This window comes from Seriola dumerili, unplaced genomic scaffold, assembly GCF_002260705.1.
Source record: "Seriola dumerili isolate Sdu_G_001 unplaced genomic scaffold, Sdu_1.0 BDQW01000097.1, whole genome shotgun sequence".
NCBI classification, from domain to species: domain Eukaryota; kingdom Metazoa; phylum Chordata; class Actinopteri; order Carangiformes; family Carangidae; genus Seriola; species Seriola dumerili.
Window position 1 is genome coordinate 1,052,825 of NW_019174352.1, and position 25,665 is coordinate 1,078,489.

General features: G+C 38.8%; 1 protein-coding gene across 1 annotated transcript in view; it reads right to left on the reverse strand.

Annotated features, from left to right (window-relative positions):
- Positions 1–1,974: 1,974 nt before the first annotated feature.
- The window catches only part of LOC111222473 (TBC1 domain family member 8B-like), a 52,686-nt gene continuing 28,995 nt past the window's right edge, over positions 1,975–25,665 (reverse strand). Inside the window, exons 11-16 of the mRNA XM_022746209.1 lie at positions 22,853–22,954; positions 20,572–20,762; positions 19,021–19,133; positions 13,909–14,190; positions 13,657–13,700; positions 1,975–2,464 (exon numbers count right to left, since the gene is read on the reverse strand). Of these exons, the coding sequence (XP_022601930.1) occupies positions 2,403–2,464; positions 13,657–13,700; positions 13,909–14,190; positions 19,021–19,133; positions 20,572–20,762; positions 22,853–22,954 (794 nt within the window). The 3' untranslated portion in view covers positions 1,975–2,402. The remainder of the gene's footprint in view (positions 2,465–13,656; positions 13,701–13,908; positions 14,191–19,020; positions 19,134–20,571; positions 20,763–22,852; positions 22,955–25,665) is intronic.

Sequence of the window (25,665 nt, forward strand, 5' to 3'; positions counted from 1 at the left end):
ATTTAGCTTGGTTGGACCTGCCAAATGTTCAGGAATCCTTGCATTTTATGTCAAACAGGAAGAATTCAGCTAGACAAGTGTTAGACTAAAGAAACAAATATAATTTAATATTTTTGGAGTATTTGGTGAAAAAGCAAGGTACTTTGTAACTGATGACTAATTCCTCAGTTCATGACATAACTTTCCACCGAATTTTACTGTGATCTGCTAAGTGCTTTTTGAGACCTCAAGACAAGCAAGCAAACAGACAGTAACAAAAACGTCACTTCCATGCCAGAGCTAATGATGACATGTTATGTGCCTTGTATCCTTCAGCCCCCTTGCATGTCCAAACAGCAATTTTCATGATTCTTCATGTGAAGCATCACAAAGGCAAAACATTTGTCATTGCGACAAATCCTCCTGGAAAAGAAATATCACTTACAACACTGAAAATTTACTCTTGTTGATCATTAGGCTTTAAAAAAAAAGCTACAAACAGGTAGTTCTACTTGATGTGTTTTTGTAGTGTTAAGACCTTGTAAAAAATATACTAATCCTCAACGGAGGATAACAGTATTTTTAGGGACTTAAAGGAAATGTGAGAAAAACATGTGAATGTTAATGTTTGACTGAAATGAGACCTTTCTGTTTTGTTTTACATAAACCTTGCCTTAAAATAGACCCAGTTTCCTGTAAATCCAGTTACAAAATACACATTGCAACAAATTTAAATCTCTAAGTACAAGGTTAAAGCTTAATGTTTCTCATACACTGATTTCATAATGTGATGCACTGAAACTGTGCAAGCGAAATGAGCAGAGGTATGCGACCCCTGTGTCCACCCCCACATTTCTGGCCAGGTTGTGCAGTTTGTCTTTGATCCTGAACTACCAGGTCAAACCATTACAAGGTCAGAGTCCACTGTGTACAATCCACAGCTTTTAATAGGTCACTACTGAAATACCTCACACTGGAAAGAGAGATAGGAGATGAAAAAAAAATGAGTTAAAAGGAAAAGGAAGTTGTAAGAAAAGGGAGAAAATGTTCCATTAACCTGTTTCTTCTTCAGTGTTCACCTGTTCTTTTGTGTAACAGCCTGTATCACTGAGCCAAGTATCAGTGTGTTCTTGTTTCAACCCACACCCTCCCTCTATCTGCTGTAAATCCACTTAACTGTGCTTTCTCTCCTGGCATTACAGATTGATACTAATATTGAATCCAGCTCTCAAATCATGACACTGCAGATGAGTGTTAATGAACAGGGAGACACTTGGATTCACAGATAATACACACAACAGTGGGGACAGTTTGAACATAATGTAATTGTTTCAACACAAGCAGTGACATCACAGTGTGTCTTATCTAAACTAGTATCAACACCAATCATATGTTGAAAACTAACACACAAGCATGCGAAGTAAAAGAATAAGTCCTCTTACCTTAAAAAGAAAATCGTGTCTTCTGGAGGCAGGATGCATTCAAAGTGATGAGACTGTCTGACTTACTAAAAAAAGTAAAAAAATCTCAATTTGATCTTGAGACTTCCTATCTCAGAAATGTACAGATATGAGAGGACTGGAAAACATAACAAGGTTTTGGAGTTCCTGGTGAGTTCTGAGATCAGTCAGTCCGAGCTGCCACAGTAGTAAACAAAAGTATGTTTTTATCCACCATCATTGATTTATTTCCAAATGTCAAATTCAGAAATAAAAACTTAAAATTGAAAAAATGTTTCACTCTTGGCCCCTGAAAAACTGACTCATTATGCAGAGACAGAGACAAAAACACACACACACACACACACACACACACACACACACACACACACACACACACACACAGGGGGATGTCACCAAACTCATACTTTAAGCAAAGTAACAGTCCAAATGTCCAGGAAGACGTCCTCCTAAATAAATAACAAGTCTCCGTTTAAAAGTAAAATATCAATATTTTATTAGTGCAACTATATGAGACAATAAAAAGAGTCGGACTTATCCATTCATGGGTCAAGTGGAAAAATAGGCAGCACTAGCTCAGCACAAAGTAATATCAAACAGTTTCAGGTCTACATGCACATGCATATGTGCACGCACACACACATACAGTGTACTACTTAAAACAATCAGCAGGTTTCAGATTCTGGCTTTAAAGCTCGACATAACCTAGTCTACACAATCTGGGTCACATCAGATGATCTGCAGCTTAAACCAATACAGGTTTACACAGGTGTTTACTGACGTCCCCACATGACCTGTGCACCGATTTCATTTCGGGTTTTTGTGTGAGCTAGTTACTTATCTAGGTCCCAGAACAAACAAGATCATGTGATTTACATAACTAACTAAAGTGGTTTCATAATGTAAACATGTAATAATGTAAACATGTAGTGGATTTTATCCCTTCACCTCTTCAGGGTCAGATCAGCGTCGACTCCCGGACATTCCTGACTGGGACACTGATCTGATGTCTGGACGACAACTCCCTGAAAGAGAAAGATGGGGAAGAGGACAAATAAATGAAAAGCTTCAGACACAGAGCACAAAAGCAACTTGACACCAAAATTCTTAACATCTTTCCAGGTCCTGTATATTCCACATAATTTCTTCGAAACTTTCCTCATAATTTCCTAAGAATTAGCTGTAAATTACTATGATATTTAAAAAAAACAATTTGGTACTAAGTTTAAGGAAAATAGAGAAAGTATTTATTGATGTAAGTACACAGAGGAGGTATCTGCAGGCAGTAATGCAGAGTAAAGCACAGACAGTAATGCATTTTTCTCTTGATTCATTTAGTTACTGGTTACTGTTTCCCACATTAGTCTCAGATAATATCGTCACTCCTAACCACACAACTGTTCCTCTGAAACTGAACCAAGACTCTTTTGATGATCTGCCAAAACCAGTTAATACTAGATGATAAACCACAAACATTTTTGAACACACCCGTCGCCTGCTTAACTGATTTCAGCAGTAAGACAACAGCAATGTGGCATCACATTAAAACAACCTGAAAGAAGACACAACTATACTCAATATGTTTGGGAACAAAATAGATTTAAGCTCTGAAATACTTCAGAGGCCACGTGTCCTTCCCTTCTTCTCATCTCCTTGTTTTAGAAAACAGGCACAGTTCCTTTTCCTATAAGTCAGACAAAGAGTTGATTATAAGCTAAAAGCTCTAATCGTGAAGTGTGAGTTGGTGTGTCTGCTTGCAGAACTCTGATTGAGACCATGGGCTATAAAAGATCTGCACAATGCACCATAGATCAAACATTTTCTGTAACATTACACACATATGACAGCTTTTTTTGGACTCAGTGTGACCTCATCTTTACTGTCAGAGCTGCTTTACTCTGCGCCGTAAACCACTTACAGCACAGCCTGCCTTCATTCCACAAGACAAACACCGCTTCTGTTCTTCAGATTAAAATGTCTGACTTAGACTGTGAGGGTGTGTGAGGGAGCACATGAGGCTGAGAGAAAGATATGAGTGTGTCTGTGGGAGTATGTCTCTTTTTGAGTGTGTGTTGTTTGGCCTGGTTTTTATTGTGTGTTGGAGTCAGTGTGTGTGTGCAGTGATTACCCTGAGCAGGTTAGCTACGGTGGCTTTAGCTGCATGTGACTGGAGACAGACCCAACCTGGTGGTAAACAGCCATTCACTGTGGCCTGCCCTCAGTCTGGCCGTCCCACAATACAAGTCTCTGGAGGTAATTCAATGGAAGAATTGACACTATGGTAATGGTGCTCCTTGACACTGGCCCCCATGACACAAGCGTATGGCCAAGTCTGTCATTGCCAGTAAGCAACACAAGTCTATGGAGCAACCAGCGAGGTGGGCCCCACGCCATTCAGTCCACAGCCTTTAAATGAACCTGAATAATCACTTTTCTGCCAAAAGAAGGTCTGTGAAAAACGAAGGTGTATGTGACATAACAGACAGCCTCCAAGGAAGCAGAACAGCACAAAAAAGACATATGGCTCAAACAAAACCCAAAGATGACCATTTGGAGAATAGTATACACCCTGCCACCCACATAGAAATGCTATTAAAAAAAGACACCTTTGTCACCACCACAATGAAATGGTCTCACACAATCACTGGGGCAGGACCTGCATGGATAAGGACCTGTTCAGTGTGTGCATACTGGCATGATGCAGGAGTTGTTTCCCTCATTTTATGTGGAAACCTGCACTTGTAAAAACAAAGTCCATCTGTCCCTGCAAACATCTACCTTTCATCTCCATTCATTGCATTTCACTAGTCATTAAAAACTTTATAATTTCAATTAAGTAAATTACAGTTATTACCCTTAAGTTGATATATTTTATGTTGTTTAAGGGAGTTGTGCAGCCAGAATTAGACTCTAATTTAATTTAGTCTGACACACTTATTTTGCCATTAAATTGACATTTTTCAATCAATTTTACACTGAACGCAAATTACGGTAACACTTGTAATTTCATAATAAATTCCTAGGAACTGTGCAATTTGGTACTAATTATAAGTTATTAATTTCATTCAGTTTAGTCAGCTGTTTTGAGTTAATAAGCAGCAGCAAGTATATATGCATTCATTATTCAATTATTACTTTAAACTTCATCTTTATCTGTTGTGGTTTGTCTGTCTGCATGTAGACATACAGTATTTCACGTTTTGCATGCTCGGGCTGACCAGCTATACACAGACTCTCCTGGTTACATTATACAATAAATCACAATTAATTCATTTTAGGTGTTTTACCAATGGGACCAACAAAATCAAGTGTTACCAATTATAAAAAGTTCACCTTCAGCTCACAGTTTGTGAGCTCACTATTTCAGCTGCACGTCAGATACAGTAATCAACAGATAACAAGAGGCACTCCCAGAGGAATATGACCATCCTGTTTACACGATAGCATTCATACAAACTACATCTTGAAGATTTTGTCCACCGATTCATTTCTGGGCTGTGACAACATTTGATAACAATCATAAACCACAGATACAGTTCAGCTTCAGCTCTACCGAGGTTGGAGCCACAGTTCCTGTCTGCGATGCATCTGTCAAAAACATCCTCAAACCTGACCCCTCCAAAGGAAAACAATGTAGATGATATCATTTATGTCTATCAGGGACTGCTAAAAGTGAGCACAATAAGCTCTCTTGACATGTTGGGGCCTGACAGACAGACTTGTGTAACCCCAACTGGCCACACATTTGTCTGATGTAGAGTTCCCTATACAGTGGTTTCGCCCCCTGTCATATACAATTGCTTAGTTAATATAGTTTCCATTCATAATGGGCCATAATGGAACTACTAAAACATTTAGACTGGGTGTCGAGTTGGGAGCATGCTACACTGGGGTGGGAATAATTTACACTGAGGTGGCTGAGTAACAGTCAGGTGAATGGAGCTCTGTCTCTCTTGCACACACACACACACACACACACACACACACACACACACACACACACACACACACACACACACACACACACACAGTTATGTGAAGTCTATTGTGTGCCTGCTACAGGAATGGGAAAGTGTTAGCCAGGTAACATCAGTCAGGTGAACTGAGCTCAGGTTGCTTCTGTTTCTCAGAGGCTTTGTGAGAGTGTGTGCACACATACAATCAGGGTACATAAAAGTAAATGGTTACACACACAAAAGATGTACAACATGTACATCACATACAAAAACATACATATTCTGTACATGCATACACATGTATAAATATCCATAAACAGGTGTGGGCAGCACACGCAAAAACACACAAACACCTGAACAAAGGGAATGATTATTACCTCTCTGCTCCAGCAGACATACATCATCTATAATTTAAAATCAATTACACTGTAACAGGAGGCCATAATGTGCTGCAGCAGGAAAACCATTTCCTTAGCAATGAGTCAGTAGCTCTTTTTACACAGGAATCACACTATATTGCCGACAAGGTGACCCTGAAGCTGAAGCAAACAAAGGCAGCATATGCAAACAGCTCTTCCCGAATCAGTGTGACGTCAACATGTCAGTGTCTACTGTGATGTACAACATACACATCTGAGCATAAAGATGTTACTTTCAAACCACAATGGCTGATGAACTGAGTGTGGAGGTGCTTTTATTAGCTGCGCACATTTTGACTACTCTTCAAACACAAGTAAAATTGCTGTGTGCTATCTACAACATGTTGATGCATAGCTTTGATGCTAACTTCTTCAGACATTTTTAAGTCCCCCAGTGGCGAATCGCACACTTAACATGTTATCAAAATGTCACACCCATGTTCCCTGATGTTGGCTTTCCCTTTTACGCAGATGTTGATTCAGAGATTTTACTTTTCAGGAGAAAATAATTTTTTTGGGTGGCGGGTGGCTGATTTATGCATACATGCGGATTCGGATGACATGAGAGCCGGTCGATGCATCACGAATGGCTACATAAAATCAGAAGATGAAATCAGATGCTACTTTTACCTCAACTGCTGTCAACCAAGTGGCACAACAAGAGACTGAAGAGAAAATGATTTAAGGTGAGGGCTGAACTCTAACATCTTCTGTGAAACACACGAGAGAGGGGGAAGCGGCTGGAAATGTATACGACCGGGAAGAGAAAGAGGAGGAGAGCTTTTTTGATGTTTTGTCAAAGCTTTCTGACCTGGCATGTGTTTTTATTAATGTTCTGACAACTCAGTGACAAGCTCCTTCCTCAAATAGAGACAACAGACTCAGCCATTCACCACAAACCTTTACAGCCCCATCTCCCCCATCCTGTCCTCAGCAGGTGTTCATAGTAGGACACAGCAGATATCAGATACAATCTTTGATACGGGCTATAGGAAGTACTGGGAAGTTACTAAAGACTTCTAGCATGACAGTTCATTTAAAGCAAGTGGAATGTAGATCAGGGTAGGAACAGAGTGATTGCTTCCGATGTCCCTTTACAGAGGTCTGGGGGAATTCCTGTATTATCACAGTGGGTAAACAAAGAGGTGGTCTTTTGGTAAAATCAATTTGAATTTCTTTTTGCTGATCAGTTTTGCCTGCCACATATAAATCACATATCTAATTCATTGGATTTTCTATTGATAATATTTGACATGTTGTAGTTGGTGCTCTTTGTCTGTCCAGTCAATGAAGCCATTGCTGTCACTACCAACTTGCAGTTGTTCTATTTAATCCAAACAAACTTTTGCACTAAAGGGGAATGAAAGTCTATAAATACAGCGACAAAGGCACTAAGACAAAGCAACAACCAATAGGAAAATTCCAAAACTTGGACAGCCAACCAATGGTTTAAACTTATCACTCAGTCACGCCGTATTCAGCTGACCAATGGTTGATCACTCAGTCAGTAAGTCAGCTACATTCCTCTTATAAGGTTTATAAGATCATTCTGGCATATTCCTCAAACTGGAACATAAACAACAATGGATATGGGAAGTTGTGGTGAGAAGAGAGGTCAGGTGTTGGGCTGTTGGTGATGAGTTTACAGAAGTAGTGACAGCCTTCATTTCAATACTGGTCAACAACATCATGCCCCTGGTGACTGTACAGTCACTTCAGAAACAGAAACTCTGGCTGCTGGTGATTCAGGACTTGCTGTGAGGGATGTGAAGGAATACAAGGCAGTATCAACAGACATACGGTCAAGATGGCTTAGCGGACTCCAACCTTGCAATACACTGCACATATAGACGAAGATGTGACACATAAATCAGTCAAACAAAACATCCTCATTCCCAGTGCATCAGAGGATTAGGCATTGTCCTTTATCCTGGCTTTGTTGACTTTTATACTTTTAATCTTGAGGTCTTTTACCCTACAGTCATTAACTTTGACCTTTTCCATTCACTGCAGTGACTTGCATTCAAACAGCCCTTTCATTAAGATTTTAGATATGCAGCAACTTATGACATGTGTCTTGGTGAAAACTCAGCATGTATACTTTTCCAGTTTTTCCAGACTGACAGTTCCTTTTTACACTGGAAAAACAACAACGAACATACCTCACAAAGTAATTTATTTTAAGTCTATTCAATTCATCACTTCCCTTCACTGCAGGCATGGGGGGGGGGGGCCTCTCCATTCAGCTTTTAGAAAAATGGTGAGGTGTGGTCCATTCATGGTTCACTCACTTTTACATTTATACCTGCTAGCTTTTGTTCACCTTTCTAGATAAACAGAAAGGCGTGGGCCAAAACTGCCATTCACTTTTGCAGTGCCTCTGCCTTGCATCTGACCCCTCAGTGGAAAACTTTACCCACAGAAATTGTGTACATGCGCAGGCTTTACTAGAATTATGTGATAAGCATAATAAGGCTTAACCAAAGTGGTCATGTTTGAATCAAATTAGAAATACTGAGGTTTAAACTGTCGTAAAGAGCTTAAGAATTCCCTGTAGGGTATATGATGATGATTTATTAGAAGAGCTACAGTATAACAAGAGGTTACATTGGTTTTGAACTGATAAATCAAAACATAAAAAGAGGATTTGGAAAAATGGACATTTAGACTGCAAACTGTAGTTGATGTATGGGCAGAAACTAAATGGGAAATTAAGTTCAGCCAGAGTTCAAACAGCTAATTCACCTGTACTATTGTATTTCTCTTGCAAACCTTCAAGTCTTAGGGTTGAAACAAAGTTGTAGAGCGTGTGTGTTTCTGTAGGGCTTAAGGCTGACGCTTTGATCAAACAAACACCATGGTGTGGGATATCATCGAGCCTTGGCCTTTTCACTAGTGTGTGACCTGAAGAATGCAATCATTCACATGGGTAAAACCTGCTGCAGTTACAGTCATCTCAAACACACACACGCACCAAACAGCAGCCGGGCATCGCTGAGAAATCTGGAGTGATGTAATGAATCATTAAGATTAGAGTGGTGTTGTGTGTCAGGGGAACAAAATTGAAAAAAAAAAAAAAAGGAGCACTTGGACATTACAGGGCAGTGATGATATAGACTGTTATTATCAATTAAACCAGCCACATTTCATAGCAGCTGAGCATGACATGATTACTGCTTACTTGTTTTATGTCACAGGAATAACAAACAAGTTGAGACCAGACATAAGCAAGTTTTTAAAAGGAACGTCTGTTGTGCCTGTCACATTACGCAACTAGTTTTAAGAACACTGTGTACCACACACTGTGTTTTAATATAATTAAATTGCCAGTGCGACAGAGACAATTACACCCTGTCTTCAGGAAAACACAAATGAAAATACAAACACATGTTATATCTTTAGTTTCTGCCTTAATAAAATCTAAATGCTGACAAACTGCAGACAGGAAGGTCTGGAGGGTACGACCAATCAGGTGCCAGTATCTTAGTTAGAAAAGGTTGTCAAATATGCAGTAAGGTAATTAGGCCTTACCTGTGCATTATATCTAATGAGTATCAATAAACATACTAATTGTAGAGACAAAAAGCAGGAGTGGTGATACAAGATTAAATCCTAAATACGTCTGGACAGCATGTCATGGATCAAAGGAGCTCTGAGGACATTGTACTGTCTTTTTTAGAAGGAACTCTTTATACCAGTGTATGACGTACATTACACACTAGATGTTAAGTGAGTGAACTGAATTATTTTATTTAGTCTGAACTGAAGGCCATGGAATGTACTATAAATTATGTAAAGTGTTTATTCATTTATCACTATTTTTGTAGTTACATGTTATTAAACAGTGAATGAGAACATCAATCATGTGCAGTGTGAAAGGACCTTAAAGAGATTATATAATACAAGGAGAAAACATTGTCAGTATATTGCTGCTTTTTATGATTTTAATATTAAACTACTAGATCAAACAGTGATTAAAGCCATGCATGATTTGTTTCTGGTTGTTAGGGGAATGAAGGAGTCACTGAACTGGTCTAAGCACCCAACACCGCAGTAAGGCTTCCACTGTCCCTTTGTTTCTTTAAATAGGATGAGCTGTGTGTGTGTGTGTTTGATCAGTCATCCGTCCCGTATCCTCACTACCCTGTTACATAACACCACTACACCTGCATCTTAACAGTTCCTTTAACAATGGCAGAGGTGGTGCATGTGTGTATATAGCATATCCATGAATGTGCTTATATTTGCCTGAATGATTTAAAACTATTCATGTATATGACCACAGCCGGGATTTATTTTGCATTGTGTTTCATCACATTTGGCACGCACAACATAAATGCACATCAGCACACACATGAACAAGCAGGTTAAAAAAACACATGATCTCATTATGAATGTCACTAATGTTAATATGAACTGAAAGTGTGCACATGTACGTAAAATGTGCACACACACGCACGCACACACACACACACGCACACACACTTCCCCAGGGAGAGGAGATGAGAGGTGAGTACAGGACAGGAGAGTGGCTCCCACACTGCTGAACATACAGTCAGTAACACCAGTGGATCAGATGACAAGCTTCAGCCAACACACACTCCTATTCACACACAAGCTCATGCAGTATGCACAGACTTGAATCACTTTTTTTTTTTAAAGCCCATACACTTCTTGCACACTGCAGGGTCACATATGTTCTGATGCTCTACCTTGGGAAAACCTATGGCTCTAATTGTTTCAGTGACTTTATCCGTTAATACCTGAGCATAATGATCAACTTCTACAAACAACTAGTTACCCTTGCAGCCTTGGCCAGGTGGAGTAATATACACACACACATACAAGGTTTATAAGACATAAGACAACAGTACTCATGTCTAGATATTGAGCCAGCATTTCTTAGCCAGATTATTCCCAAAGCAGAGGTCTCAATTACAAGCTATTAAAGCCCATGAGCATATCTGACTTATTATACTGTAATACAAAGGAGATTAACTTTGCACATACTGTTTCTGTGAAAGGATGCCACAGAGAGACAGTATGCGTGTGCGTGTGTGTGAAAAACAATTTTTGCCATTATTGTTTGTTTCATGTATCAATTTGAAGAATGTTAAAAGAGCAGCTGCAAAAATATACAAGATATAAAATACATGCAGCAAGAAGCATGCAATTTAAAATGTTCTTTATGTTGGGAGAGTACAAGTTTGTGTTCAGTTGTAAAAGACTGCACGTGTGTCTCTTTGGCAGAATACTGGTTGAGCTAGTTACCTGTGCACTGTCATCTGGAAAACGTGTTTTCCTCCCTGCTAGCCTGTCTATCAATGTGCTGTGCACTCAGCAAGTATTCAGCCCCCTCACTTTTTTCACATTTTATGTTGCAGCTTTATGCTAAAAATCATTTAAATTAATCTTTTCCCTCATCAGTCTACACATAGTACCCCATGATGACAAAGCAAAAACTGAATTTTTTATTGAAAGTGAAATATTCTGTTTGTAGACTAAGTGTGTTAAGATTCAATTGAATCTAAAAATCATAAAATAGCTATAGAATGCACGCTGTACTACTTCACCTAACCTAACAGGTTCAAGTCTGACATATGCACAGTAAATGGTTACTGGTTATGGTTTAATTCAAGTCTAATAAGATTCTAATAAAGAAAAGAAATAATTGAGTTGAAAAGCCAAATAACAGCATCCAACTTATCTACTTGCTTTTTTGTTTTCCTTCAGTAATTGTCCTTGACAGCGATAATACAAATAATTACTAATGGATGCATCGCATAAAGACTTCCATCCTTTTCCTGCAGGTATCCTACGTTTACTGTAAAAAAAAAAAAATGAATCCCTGTCACCTCTCTTCGCTTCTGTACTTTGAATGAACTTCAAACACTTCTCCTGATGTGACCTCCTGTATAAATCACAAAGAGAGGAAAAGTAATTCCAGGCTGTGTGTGTCAGGGCAAGCAGATACTGTCCATCACTAAGGTGGTGAAGACAGGAGAGCTTAGCTCATCTTCCTGTACATGTCAGTTGCATTTCCTTATTTCCCACACATAGAAGGAACAAGTGCACATCACTGACTACTCTGTAAATATATATTCCCTAAAAGGCATGTGTATATATAAACAAGTTGTCCTGTTAGTAGTAGAGATGTGTGTACCTCCCATGAGATTATTGGGAGGGGCATATTGTGGAGAAGGTGTGTAACTTACTAAACAGGAAACTACAGGTCTATTTTAGTGCTGTGGTGTACCCACCCTGCCCTGCTGTAAAATACTATGGAAAACACAACAGGATGGGTTATCTCTCTCTGTCTCTCTGTCACTCATACACACTCATCTCATAAACCCATTAGAAAGACCATAAACACATCAGTGTGATCCATTTACCATTAGTCTTTACACACAGGAAAAACACAAACCAGAGAGTCTGATAATCACATGAGAATGTGAGAAGCTTTTGTTTCAAACTTTCATCATAGTAAAAAATATTATGACTAGAACATGGTTATCAGTGGTGAACTGCCCAGCCTTGCTTTAACAATACTAGTGTGGTGACAGGTTGTTTTTCAGCTGAGCAAATGAATACAATGATTTTTTTTTTTCTAACCATGGTGCTGTTTACCTACACTGTATTTCCAAATATCACACATTGGCAAAAACCTTGACAGGTTTCAGTTACCACTGTGCAGTGTCTTCTGTGGAATGGGCATGGATCAAATGTTTAGCATTACATAAAAAACTTACTTCTTACTAATTGACACAACAGATGCTGATCAGCTCACTTGGAATTTTATGGTTTAACAAAAGCTGAAAGGAAACTAGCAGTTCCTGTTGCAGCTGTTGGATTGATCAGTGGGAAGATGTTTGATGTGGGGCGTCACTGTCTGTAAAATAAACACACTTCCTACAAGCAGATCCTCAAACCAGATTAACACAGATTTACATGTTGCTCGTTTGATAGTGTGAAACTTGATATGGTCTGTGATGTGGTTTTCTCTGCTTAATATACTTACTTTGAGCCGGACCACAGCTTTCTGCGACATCCGTCATCAGTCAATAAAAGGGCTTATTTGGCAAGTTTGATCTCGTTAATTACCAGCAAGGTTCTTCCAACTTCCTACCTACTTTGACAATTCAGCTAATCCATTGAAAACTCCAACAAATGTATTTTATATGACTTAGCAAAAATAGATTTGACAGAATAACGATTTTTGTGATTTTACTAAGACAAAAAAATTATTATTTTTTGTATAATTTCAAAAATGCTTTTCTGTATTGTGTGAATAAATAACGTGTATACACCAATATAAACAATGTGTTTTCATCAACTACAATATTATAAAATTCCCTCAAGTCACTTATTAGTGTATAAATTATTCATGCTAGATATATAGAGCTAGAACAGCACAACTAGTTCCATGTCTGGCTAAGCCATAAGCCAGTGTAAAGGTACAGACAGATACAGATGGGAGCAGATTACAGTTCCTGGGATATGAGCTGAGATTCATCTGTTTGATGAGCTTTTACACTCAATACATATGAGCATTTTATGGTTTTGAATGATTTGTATTGTTTCATGTAGCATCTTCAGTTTTAATAACTATGTTTTGTGGGCCTTCACTTAATCTGAGCAATGCACACATTAGTATGCAGCACAAGCATTTGAGGTTCAGTGATGCATTAAGTCAAAAATCACAGCAAGTCTTTGAAAATATAATATAGGATAAATTTGTTTAGTCCCAGCGGGCGGAGATTAAAATGAAAACGGCAAACTAGTATTGGAATTAAATTGTTAATTTCTTGCCCTCGGGCTGTGTGGGTTGTGCTTAATACTTACGACTGTCACCACTTTCAAGGAACCTCCTGTTCTGGTTCCAGAATCTGTCATGTGGAATTACAGAGCTTACATGAAGTGGGGTGAGTGACATGGATGGGTAGAACAGGTCCCATGATGGCTGCCTGCCTGCCTACTCAACTTGTTGGCTTATTCTTGTTCTTCAACTTCTGGCAGTGTCATGTGGGACTTTGTCCAGTTCACACAGCACTTACTTATCTATTTGACAGTGTTGGATAAAATTCATTCACTTACTTGATGAAAGCCATCCTGGTTGTGTTTTGCTGCTTGTGTTGCTCGTCGCTTTGAGAGGGACTGGATGATGGAGGAGTTGAAGACGGGATGGAGGACAGTGGAGGAAGGGTAGAGGAACGGAGCGATGAAGGGAGGATAGAGGAGGAAGCAGGGGTCTTGCTTGATGAGTTCTTTCCATTTCGTAAAAGACGGAGGGACTTGACTCTGATGTTGTGGTTACTATGATGACGGGCCACCTTGCCAACGGGTCCAGTGCCTGCCCTCTTGAAGGTTTGCTCTGATCTGGAAACAAAAAGACACAAATTTATAATTAAACTTTGTAAATGTTGATAAAATCATTCATCAATTGAAGGGTAACTGGACAAGCAATAAAGGCATGATACGTAATAAATGTATCAGATTATAAATTGATTTATACAGTAGCTACCCAAATAAAAGAAAAAAATCACCTACACAATTCAGTTTTTAAAAGGAAATATCTGCTGATGATTTTGAAATCACTCCTACATTTATCTTTGCATTTCCTATAGGTGCCACGCCACCATGGGATGTAACAAGAACTTGAGCCAGCAAGGACCTCAACGTTTGGGCGGTGAATAACGTCTGTGCTCTTGAAACTTTCTAGAAATATATTTTTTTTGTATACTCTTCTTTTTTCCGTAAGATGGAGCACCTTTCGCTGCAGTTGTATTTGTATTGATGATATGGATAATATGCATAAAGAGACTTAAATATAGAAACGTATCACATCCAAATTTCGGCCATGTTAAATGTTTCCGAATTCAAACCCCACGAATGAATAAAGAAACAACAGCAATAACAGGAGAACAATATGTTTCCCTCCATCATCACCTCCCAGAGTGTTGTGATACGCTCTTTATCCTCAGGTGCAGGCCTACCATTATACCACCTGCATAGTGGCTACTGCATTGCGGAGCAGGGATGGGGGTAGGGTAACGCTCAGCAAAACACACAAGAGGATGGGAGCATTGCTAATTCTGTAAGAATCTGAAGCAGGAAATGATAAAGAACAGGCACTGATGCAGCATGTATTTTGAATTCACGAAGATGCAATGTGCTGTATTTCATGTACAAGGTAAAGGAGTCCCTCTTCAGTTGCTCCTTGTTAAGAGCTTATTAAGTTCACTACACCAACCACTCTAAGGTTGGCAGGCTTCCACCTATATATAGTGTTACATGTAAATGAATGCACACTATACACACACACAATGATGCATAACAAGTCTGGATAAAAAATACCTAGTATCAAAACTACTATGCTGAAGTACAACAATGCTTCAAATTCAATTCATTCACAACTATTCTTTGTTGCAATATGTAAGAAAACTATTAAGTATTATAAAGTCCCATCAATTAAAAGGATGGCAGGACAACACACAACACAAATTGCTCCTCTGTTATTATACTTTATATACAGTGGTGGGCTATTTGGCCTACGTTCAGGGGCTGGGATTAAGAGATTCATGGGAAGGTGTGTGAGGACATATATAGTTGCATGTTTTATCAAACAAAAAACATATTATACAATAGCTGAGTTTGTAATATATGGAGGTAAAACATGAGAGAGAAATGTATTTCTTAATGCTGAAATGATGCTGATCCAAGGACTTAAAGAACATCTCAAGGCTGACTTTGGGTCCTGCTCTGAAGATACAAACTATCAAAGAGTACAGCGTGCATATGAACCTGCTGAGGCAGGAAGAAGAGCAGGGGGAATTCTGAGAGACAAATGCCACAGAGGAACGTAGAGCATTCCTACTATTGTTTGAATGTTCTCCTCCTGTTGCTCGCTTCATGTTTTGTCTGCTGGTTTCTTAACAAATTCAACATGTCTGACAAATAATTCAAGACAAGATTCCTCAGTGACAAAGACATAGAGACAGCCAGGATACTTAGACAATACAGTACACAAGAGATATGTCACATGGTCATGGTATAATGTCAAGTCACCGTGGTATTCAGGTAGTGTGACCCTTAAGGCTAAGTAAGGGCACCAACCCCTGAACTTTGACCCCTCCAAAGCAGGACCTACTTAGCCAAGTCAGATATGATCTGAGTTCTCAACATGATTTCATTCTTTGATGTTTGCTGTGGCGGCCATGTTAGCTCTCAAATCCTGCTCCCACCCATCTCAAATAAATGCAAGGCAATGCAAACGGAGTAAAATATTTATTTTAGTCTAATTTAGTTTTAAATAAATATGAGCTCTGCCTAGTTGAGCAGAGCTCAGTGTTATCCTGTTTACCAGGAAAACCACATTTAAATTAGTAATGAAAGACAAGACCAAAGTTTAAATGTTTAAATGCCTGCGCAGGATTCTTTCCAGATAAGTAACACAGCTAAATGATTGTATGACCATGGGAAGTATACTGTAAGTTAACTTATCTACATCAATACATCAAATGTAAAAAGTTACTTTATATAGTTTGGTGTCAAACAGTGGATCCCCACTGTTCCTGTTTCTTTGCCCTGGAGAAAACAGAACGGTGATGTAAACTTTGGTCATTTGAAAGATTTTAGAAAAACCTTCAAACAAAACAATGTTAAAATGGACTTGGAACATTTTTAATGACTGCAAACAGACTTTAAAACATAGTAGAAAGTAAAAGAATAAAACAAAAACTGGATCACGCTTAAATTATGCATAATTTTGCAGTGAGTGTAGTCTGCAGGGGATTTTCCTCACTGTCTTTGTTTTCCCAACATTTCATTTCACACTGGGTCGGTGTGACCGCAAGTCATTTATGACCCTCTCTGCTCTGGAGTCCAGGTTTATTTTGGTTGATTTTTATTTGTGAACGCCCCACATCGGCCTTTTCAAATGCTGTTTTCAGCTAGAATCTACAGGACATACTTTATACATAAAGTTATTTTACTACAAACAAAACATGATCAGTGTATTCATGATAAATACAGGGACTCCAGAGGACTAAATAAACCATAGAATTACATTTATATGACTTTTGGGAACAATATTATTAGATCAGATGTAGTAATATTTCTGTAAAATATTAAACATAGCACAAGTCTTAACTGAAGGTGCACAAGATTAAAAACACCTTGTGAATTTAAATACACATCTTTCTCCACCCTCAAAGATTCCTGTAATGAATAGATTAATTAATTGTGATCTCTAAGTTGTTGAGGAGATTCTTCATAGATTAGTCAATTAAAAGTAATTTTCCCTTGTTCTGCAAAGCTACGGATGTAAGATAGTAACAATAATAACAAAATAAGTAATATCCACATAAAAAAGCAAGGATTAAAGTCTCGAAATATCTTGTCATTCTATACTTGTGCACTGTCGGACATTAAGCAGTTGGCAGCAGAATTCACCTTCAGATGAAACTGATGAAAAAATGTATCAGGGAATTCACTGTGAGAAGAAGGAGGAAGTGTCACTCCAATTTCGATGGCCATTATTTAAGGTTTCAACAGGAAAATAAATTTTAAAATTCATCAGTGATACAGATTCACATGCCATCATTTAAACTGTAGTTATGAGCAACAGGGGAAAGACAGGTCATGTTAGCCTCCGACTTATGATCCTGAGTCAGATATTGGGAAATTCTGTCAGAGAAAATTGGCAAAACCTAGTGAAAAGAACTACAGATATATGTCAACAAATTCACCGCCGCTGGCTGTTACATCAAAATAAAATCCGTTATTAACCCTCATACAATCCATTCAGATAATTTCCTGGAGCTACCTGCTGATTGTTTGTATCTGGTTTCACTTGATAATGAGCTGCTACAAATACGTAGGACAACAAAAGTAGTTAATTTAGGCTGTTCATCTTGAAATAATGTATGCAACCACATTATCCAAAATGCGTATTGGTGTTTGAATGAGCAGGATAATCAAGTTAAACTTTTTCAGTTTTTAACCTCTCCCTCCCTTGTATTTCACCTCTCGCTCAACTTGTCTTGATGATCATCATGTTTGGTTTAATTCTTGTTAAAATTATGTGAGTTCTCAACACCTGACAGAGAGCATTGTCCAGTTCCACCCTCAACCAGTAATTTGTCACCTAATTACAATAATCCTTCTGGTGACCCCTGACGACCCTGCTGACCCTCAGCCTGGTTAAAACAACCTAAACCACTTGACACAAAGTCTAAAAAGGTGAGGAATGACAAGTATGCTTGAAACAAGCACACACACATGCATACACACGAAGGAAGAGCGCGCGCGCGCACACACACACACACACACACACACACACACACACACACACACACACACACACACACACACACACACACATACACACACACACAGATGCATGCATGCATACACACACACACACACACACGCACAGCACTAACACGAGCCTTTTGTTTGCAACAGTGTGCTTGTCAGAGGAAAAAGCAACATTACAATGAGAGGATTAGGAGACTATTATGAAATTCTATGTGCTGCTGGAAGACCAGCTGGTTTTGTTGCAAAGAATCAATACCTGAAGACATCATGAAAAAGCAAAGCTTTCAGCTGGTATATAAATGAATTCAGCAGAAGATGAATTTGTCACACACCTTAAACCGATATATAGATACATGTGAGGTGAATGAGGTGGGCAAACAAAATGTGACAAACAGGATGTAAGGAAGAGGGCAAGAGTAAAATAACTTATCTTTCCAACTTTTTCATTTTATGCATTTACATTATATTTGCATGAAAATAGACAAGCTAAAACAGGCACTTTTGGACAGGCAGGTTCAAATACGTGTGTGCCATATTATGTATTGTTAATTGTTTTGCATGTGCGAGCTCATTTGTTTGCATATGTGCTTTCAAGTACATATGAGGAAAATCTCTAATATGGTAGGAGAAAATTCCCTAAATGATGAAAGAGAAGTTTATCGAATAAGCCCCATAAAAAGAAGAGGTAAAGTGATACACTTTCTGTGGGAATGCCCTGCAGAAAACTCTTTGGTTACAAATGCCCTCACAGAGATCCTTCAGGTTGATGTTCCTATATATCCTATGGTTTTTACACTAGGAGACAAAATACTTGAGTAATCTGTAAGGAAAAATGCATGAGTAAAGGCATGCCATGTTTTGTTTGCCAAGTTTAACCTTTGTCCTCACCTGTCAGATTTCCCACAACCAGCTGTATCTGTCACAGTGACATCACCACTATTCCCCTGCCCTACCGGCTGCTGGGCTCTGCCTTTCTGCTGGCTCTGCCTCCTGGATCTGATCTGAAGGTGGAGGAAACACAGGGAAGGTGAAGCACCTGGATGAGAGCAAAGGCAGATTTCTATGTGACTGGAACCCAGATGACTGGATGCTCGATCATAGTGAGGAGGTGTGTCTTGTTTCACAGTCACCACTCTCCTTAGTTTGTGTGATTAACCAGCATCAATGAGGGGTCGTTGAAAGGATGTGTTTTAATCACTTTTTGGATTTAACCTAGTGTGTGTGATGGCAAATTGGAGGTATACATAAGAGGCTTACTTTCAATCCCACTTATTTCTCTTGAAAAGAAAATAGCACACTGCATTTCTTTATTTGCTCTTTAGTTTTTTTTATGTGGGCCCAGAAATTATACTGATATTTACATAATGCCAGAATATGATGATGGAAGGGGAGTAAAATTAGAAATGTGAAAAGGAAAAACACAAAAGAGGAGAAAATATCTGGATTAAAATTTGCACCATCTTTTCCCAAAACCAAACCTCCTTGCTTTAGTCAGAGTAAGCCAGCAGAGTTGAAGGGGAGGCATGACGGAAGTTAGTTAGTGTTTTCCCCACTGATTTGGCTCATTTATCCACACACTCAGTAGTTGCAACAGTAGCAGTGACAGTGCCAATGGAGCCAGTTAAGGTGGCTATTTACTCCTTCTCAGAATCATAACACAGAGACATGACACATACAGATGGGCAACAAATTGAAGGAAAAACCAACATAAAGTGTCTTAGTAAGGTATTAGACCATTATGTACCACCAGACCAGCATCACTGGAGGGATGATCACTGCTCTTCCAAAACAAATCACCTCATTTGGTGTTTTGATGATGGTGGTCGAGAGTGCTGTCTAACACATCAGTCCAAAATCTCCCATAGATGTTCAATTGGGTTGCGATCTGGCGATTGTGAAGGCCGTACCATATGATTCACATCATTTTCATACTTCTCAAACCATTCAGTGAGCCCTCAAGCCCCATGGGTGAGGGGATTGTCATCCTGGAAGAGACCACTCCCATCAGGATAGAAATGTTTAATTCGTGTTTTCATTCATCTGCTCCCCACCTGTGGAACAAGCTTCCTGACTACATGAGGTCTGCTAAAATAGTCAGCTTGTTTAAATCTGGTCTTAAAACATTATTGATTTCTATGGCTTTCCAATAAATGATATACGTACGTAACCTCAAGCCATGAAGACAAAAAAAAATAACTACAACAAAATAACTTTTAAATGACATGACTGATGGATCAGAATGAATTCAAACCAATGCAATGAAAAGAATAACTGGTCATGTGGTGCTCATTTAGGTGCATGTTTTCGAGAGGTTCATTGTTGGCCATTTGATCTTTTGGACGAGTTGTTGTGGCTAGTAAAAATGCCAACTGTTGCTACAGCCCAACAACAGAGGCCTGCTTTTACAGTTTACTGCTGCACTAAAAAGTCAATCTTTACCTGAGCTTGTGTCAGTGAAGCTGAGGTCCGACTCCTGAAAACTCGTCCAGGTGCAGGACTACGCTGTCTGGGCTTGGCTTGTGTTTGTGAAATCTTCTCTTCAGCCCTCTGACGGCCCATTGGATCTAACAGGTACCGCTGGGCCAGACGCATCACCCGAGTCAGGACACTTTTAGCCCCTGCAACTGTGTCTGCGGGTACAAAAACAATGATTCAATATCTTTTTTACGGAGAATGACATTTAAGGTGGTATAAAAATGCAAATACTCCAACTTATTATAATCACATTCTCTTTATGTAGACATTCAAGGCCTGAGCACCACTCAATTACAAAATCCTGGGGAAAACCCTGTGATGATACTCTGGCGCATGTTGGAGTACCAAAATAAGTTATCATTCCATTACAGGCATACCCCTATTGAAATGCTTGCGTGTGTGTGTGTGTGTGTGTGTGTGTACGTGTGTTTTGCTGTGTGAATGTGTCCTTGTTATACACAAATGAATGTTATCAGTGGCTCACCATATTTACTCAGGGGGCAGAATCTGCCTGCTTAGGCAAGCTGTGAACACAAAGACCCACTTATACAATGTAGTGTCTGTGTTTGTGTGCAAGCACACTCATGCATACGATCACAGACACAGACACTGAAGCCATATCTCATGTTTATAACACAAGGAGTGCATGAGATTTAAACAGTGATTTACTATGTATTGTGTATTGGAAGGAGAAGTAATATGCTGTCCCACTTAAGAACATGAAGGGAAATCTAACTTCAATCTAACTTGATTTAACAACATGACGTTTTCTGGCAACTCTTGGCATCATCGTAGGGGTAACCTATGAAGGAAAATTGTCAAAATAACACCAGCATATCAAAATACATTTGCCTCTTTTTTTCTGAGTTCAAAACTATCAGCAAATCACACTAACGTCTGCTAACAAGATTCTACAGCCATGCTAGCGGCTCTGTGAGGCTTTACTTAGGCACAACAGGACATCAGGGTAAGCGCTAATGTAGAGAGCAACCATGCTAACATGCTGATGCTTAGCAGGTATAATGGTTACCATGTTCAGCACTTTTGTTTGCATTTGGTCACAAACTGAAATGTTGACCTGCTGATGACACTAGATAAAAAGTCAGAGGATCACCAAATGTATTATTCATGAATGGAACATGAATGGCTGAATCAAATTTCAGGGCAATCCATCCATTAGTTGTCAAGAATTCTTATTGAAAAGTATAATATCAAACTCATGGTGCCGCTAGTGGAAAAGTCAGAGGATCATCAGACTCTAAAGTTGCATTCATCCTCTTGATAACATATATATATGTACAAAATTTTATGGTGAAGAATAAGTCCTGAATTTATAATCTGAGCACCATGAATATGAGTAGAAAAGTTCATGCCATTCCATCCAATAGTTGTTGATATATTTGACTGAATTTATTAGGCTTCATCCTCTGGGTACCATAAATATCTGTACAAGATTTCATGGCAATCCATCAAACTATTACAATATTTCAGCCTTGACTAAGGAGGTGGGCCATCTGACCATCCCAAGAACCAGGCCAATATTATGGCTAAAAATATTTCTACCATTTTAACACGGACTTTCTATTTTGAAGAGAACAAAGCACATGCACAGTGCCAGCACAGCAAATGTGGCTAAATCAGAATGATCTGTATAAACAGGCATTTCACTTAATTGACTTACCTGGTTTAAAAATAGAGCACAGCTGGCTATCCTTTCTTTACGTGACAGAATTCGTTTAATTTGGCAACAGTGATAAAAGAGCAACAGTCTTGTTCTAACAAAAATTCTTTGACTTGGGGCAACTCTGCAGAAGGTATTTAGTATGTTTGGGCAAGTGGTGTACTCAGTGTACTGGCAAAACTGGAAGCCTGCGCTTGTTGTACAACAGAACTGCACTTCCGTCCGGTTAACATATTGTTAACAAGGTCTTAAGTTACCCAATTACATACAGTTTAGCTCAAAGATTACCAAAGAATATATTGTAACTGAATTATGATTTAATTCCACTGTTAGTCAGGTTTGTACTTTTCTTTAAGACTGCCCTATGCTGAACCTGCTGAATTGATTTAGTACCAGTGACAGCTTTTTATCTCTATTAGCTGGGATCATTCACCAGTCAGGCTAAGATGGATATGGATACGAGAGGTTTAGACCTGTTGTGTAGACTAATGTTGTAATAACACACATTAAAAACAGAGCAAATGCAAATGCACCCATCGAGAAGCATATGATAGACAAACTCACCTTTCTCAGTATTTTTTTCTCCTTCTGATGGCGCTGATACATTTTCTTCCTCTTTACCTCTGATTTGGCTGGAAAGTGTGTCCTTCTGCTTTTCACACTGTTCTAAAAAGGAAACCATCCAAAATTCAATACACAATAATATGGTTTACACTCTTAGGTGTGCAAGAGCAATAGCTCAATTGCAGTTGGAGCCTGTCTTCTGTAGACACATGCGCTAATGAACACATGAATAAAATATTTTTTTAATCAATTCACTTAAAAATGCTCTGTGTACTTTTCTTAAACAATGAACAAAAGTTATGTTTATATTTAGTGTTACTCACTAAATGTGTGTATTAACCCTAACCCAACCTAACAATGTGTTTAATGCATTCCTTTCCTAATAAAGCATTTGCAAAACCTATTTTTTAAGATATTTTTTACTGGCTTCACTACTGCAATTCTTAGTCACCTCCTCTTGTCTACCTGTGAAATAATATGAAGCCATTGGCAGGAATGTAACACACATCACCCACATACACGAACAAAACAGGGACCAATTATACAAACATACAAAACAGGTGCAAAAATGATGCACAGAGTGATACTATAGTGTGAATATTATTACCTAAAGTTTCAGTTAAGTGCAGTTATTCACTTATATGCCTGGAGTTAGATGAAAAGATTGATACCGCTCTCACATCTGTCTGTCTGTCGGGAGCAAGCAGTTGGTTAACTTGGCTTAGTTTAGTTTAGCATAAAGACTGGAAAGTGATAAAAGCTAGCCTGGCACTCACACACACTGTCCAAAGCTGACAAAATCCACTTACCAGCAGCTCTTTAGAAGGTAATAATTCTAATTACCTGTTCTTACACACAATAATCATTCTATTGTTCCTTCTTGCATAACGCCATCTTTTGAATTACATTCCATAATTGTTTTTTTTTTGTCACAGTTAGGCTCTTAAGTCCCTGCCATTTGTGTTCCTCAAGTCAGATTTAACCAGTCAGTGACTGAACCAGAGCTCACAAAACCAAAATCAATTATTTTCAAAAAACCTCTGATCCAGTTTTTTTAATTGTTAGATTTTTCACTGTTCCTGAGTAAGGCTGTGTGAGTTTGGTCATTTTGGGGGGCAGGTGATGCTGACTTCTAATTTTTCTAGTGTATATCAGTACTCAACACAAGCTTCAAGGAAAAGGCTTCCACCAAACAGGAAGAGCCAGTGATAAAGTGCGTCTCCCGGCTTAGCGTGAGGTTTTTGTAGAGTCCTGAGAAGGGTTATCTTTGATGTTAAAACAACTCAATTTCCCAGACACACCCTCCCGCCTCCTATAGCCCATGGCTCTCTCATGCCCCCCCCCCCTCCGACCTATCTCAATCACTGTCAGACATCGGTTAAGGAGAGGTTCCCTTCCACAGCCAAATGCCAACTTCAAAACACTGACTAGTCACAGCATGTCTCCTCTTAGCCACCCAAGGGCTAACTGGATAGGAACATATGGCATTAGCTCATCCACTCTTTTTTAAGGTGGGAAATTAGTCAGGTTTTGTGTGTCTGACATCACCTGTAGACTCTGTTTATGTCCAAATGTAACCCTCTCAGGGTATATGCAAGAATCCTGAAGTTAAATTCAATACCCTTTCAATATATTTTGAGACCTCAACATTTACTATAAATAGATTCTGAGATTGCGAAACTAAACCTTCTTAGTCTGTAACAACTACTATGGAGCACTGCGTCAATACAACAGAAGTCAAACAGGCTGGGAGGGAACAAAGCTCAAGACAATAAATTGAGTGACTGACCCAAAGGCAAGATTTATCAAAAGTAATGACAGTTATAGGCTCTCACACAGACACGCACACAACCAATTCAGCAAACCCTTGGCATACAAATTCTGTTTGATTTATTACCTTTTTATTGATTGAGTTAATTTGTTTTTAATACTTTTTAGCACCCTGCGGAAAACCTGCCTCTTTTAGCAATTCCACCCTTCTTTTAGAAGATTGGTTAAAAAGTCAGAAAATTCATTAAATATTACTTTCATAATATAGCTTTGCTGTATGTTCTGAGTTTCAACTAATGGACCATAAAGACTATGTATTAAGAATATAATCAGCCATAATTATAATGAGCTCACACATTGTAATATTTCTTTTTTTTTTATATATAGTACATGTTAAAAAGCACTAAAAAGTTACATAAACAAACTGAAAAATCTTCAAAGACGAATGTTTTCACAGAGCCAATATATTCAAATGCGTGCGCACACACACACACACACACACACACACACACACACACACACACACACACACACACACACACACACACACACACACACACACACACACACACACACACACACAGATGCATTAACATTGGTGAGCTCACCTGCACAGTGTCTGTATGACTCAGGGTTGTAATGAGAAGGTCTGAATGAGTGTGTGTGTGATTTACTGGCTTTGTGGAGGTATTTCTACCCTTACTGGAGCTGCCACCCAGCAGTCAGAGTTTCATTCTCACACAGAGTCAATACAACTTTTAAAGTGCTTTTGGGAAACTACATTGCACAGTGTGCATAAAAGTCAGCTATCTGATAAAATTTAATAGTTATTTATGAATTTTGTATAGCCCTTGACCAGTGCAAGTTCACGAGGGGCTGCAGACTATCACAGGATGTATTGGGTGGTAGATAGGTACACCCTGGAGCCAGTGGATCTGAAACAGCATTCTTGCTCTGAGCATGCTATCCAATAATAATCTTTATATATCTTTAGAAAACTTATTTATCTTTAAAATAATATATCATTTAAAAAAAAAGAAGAA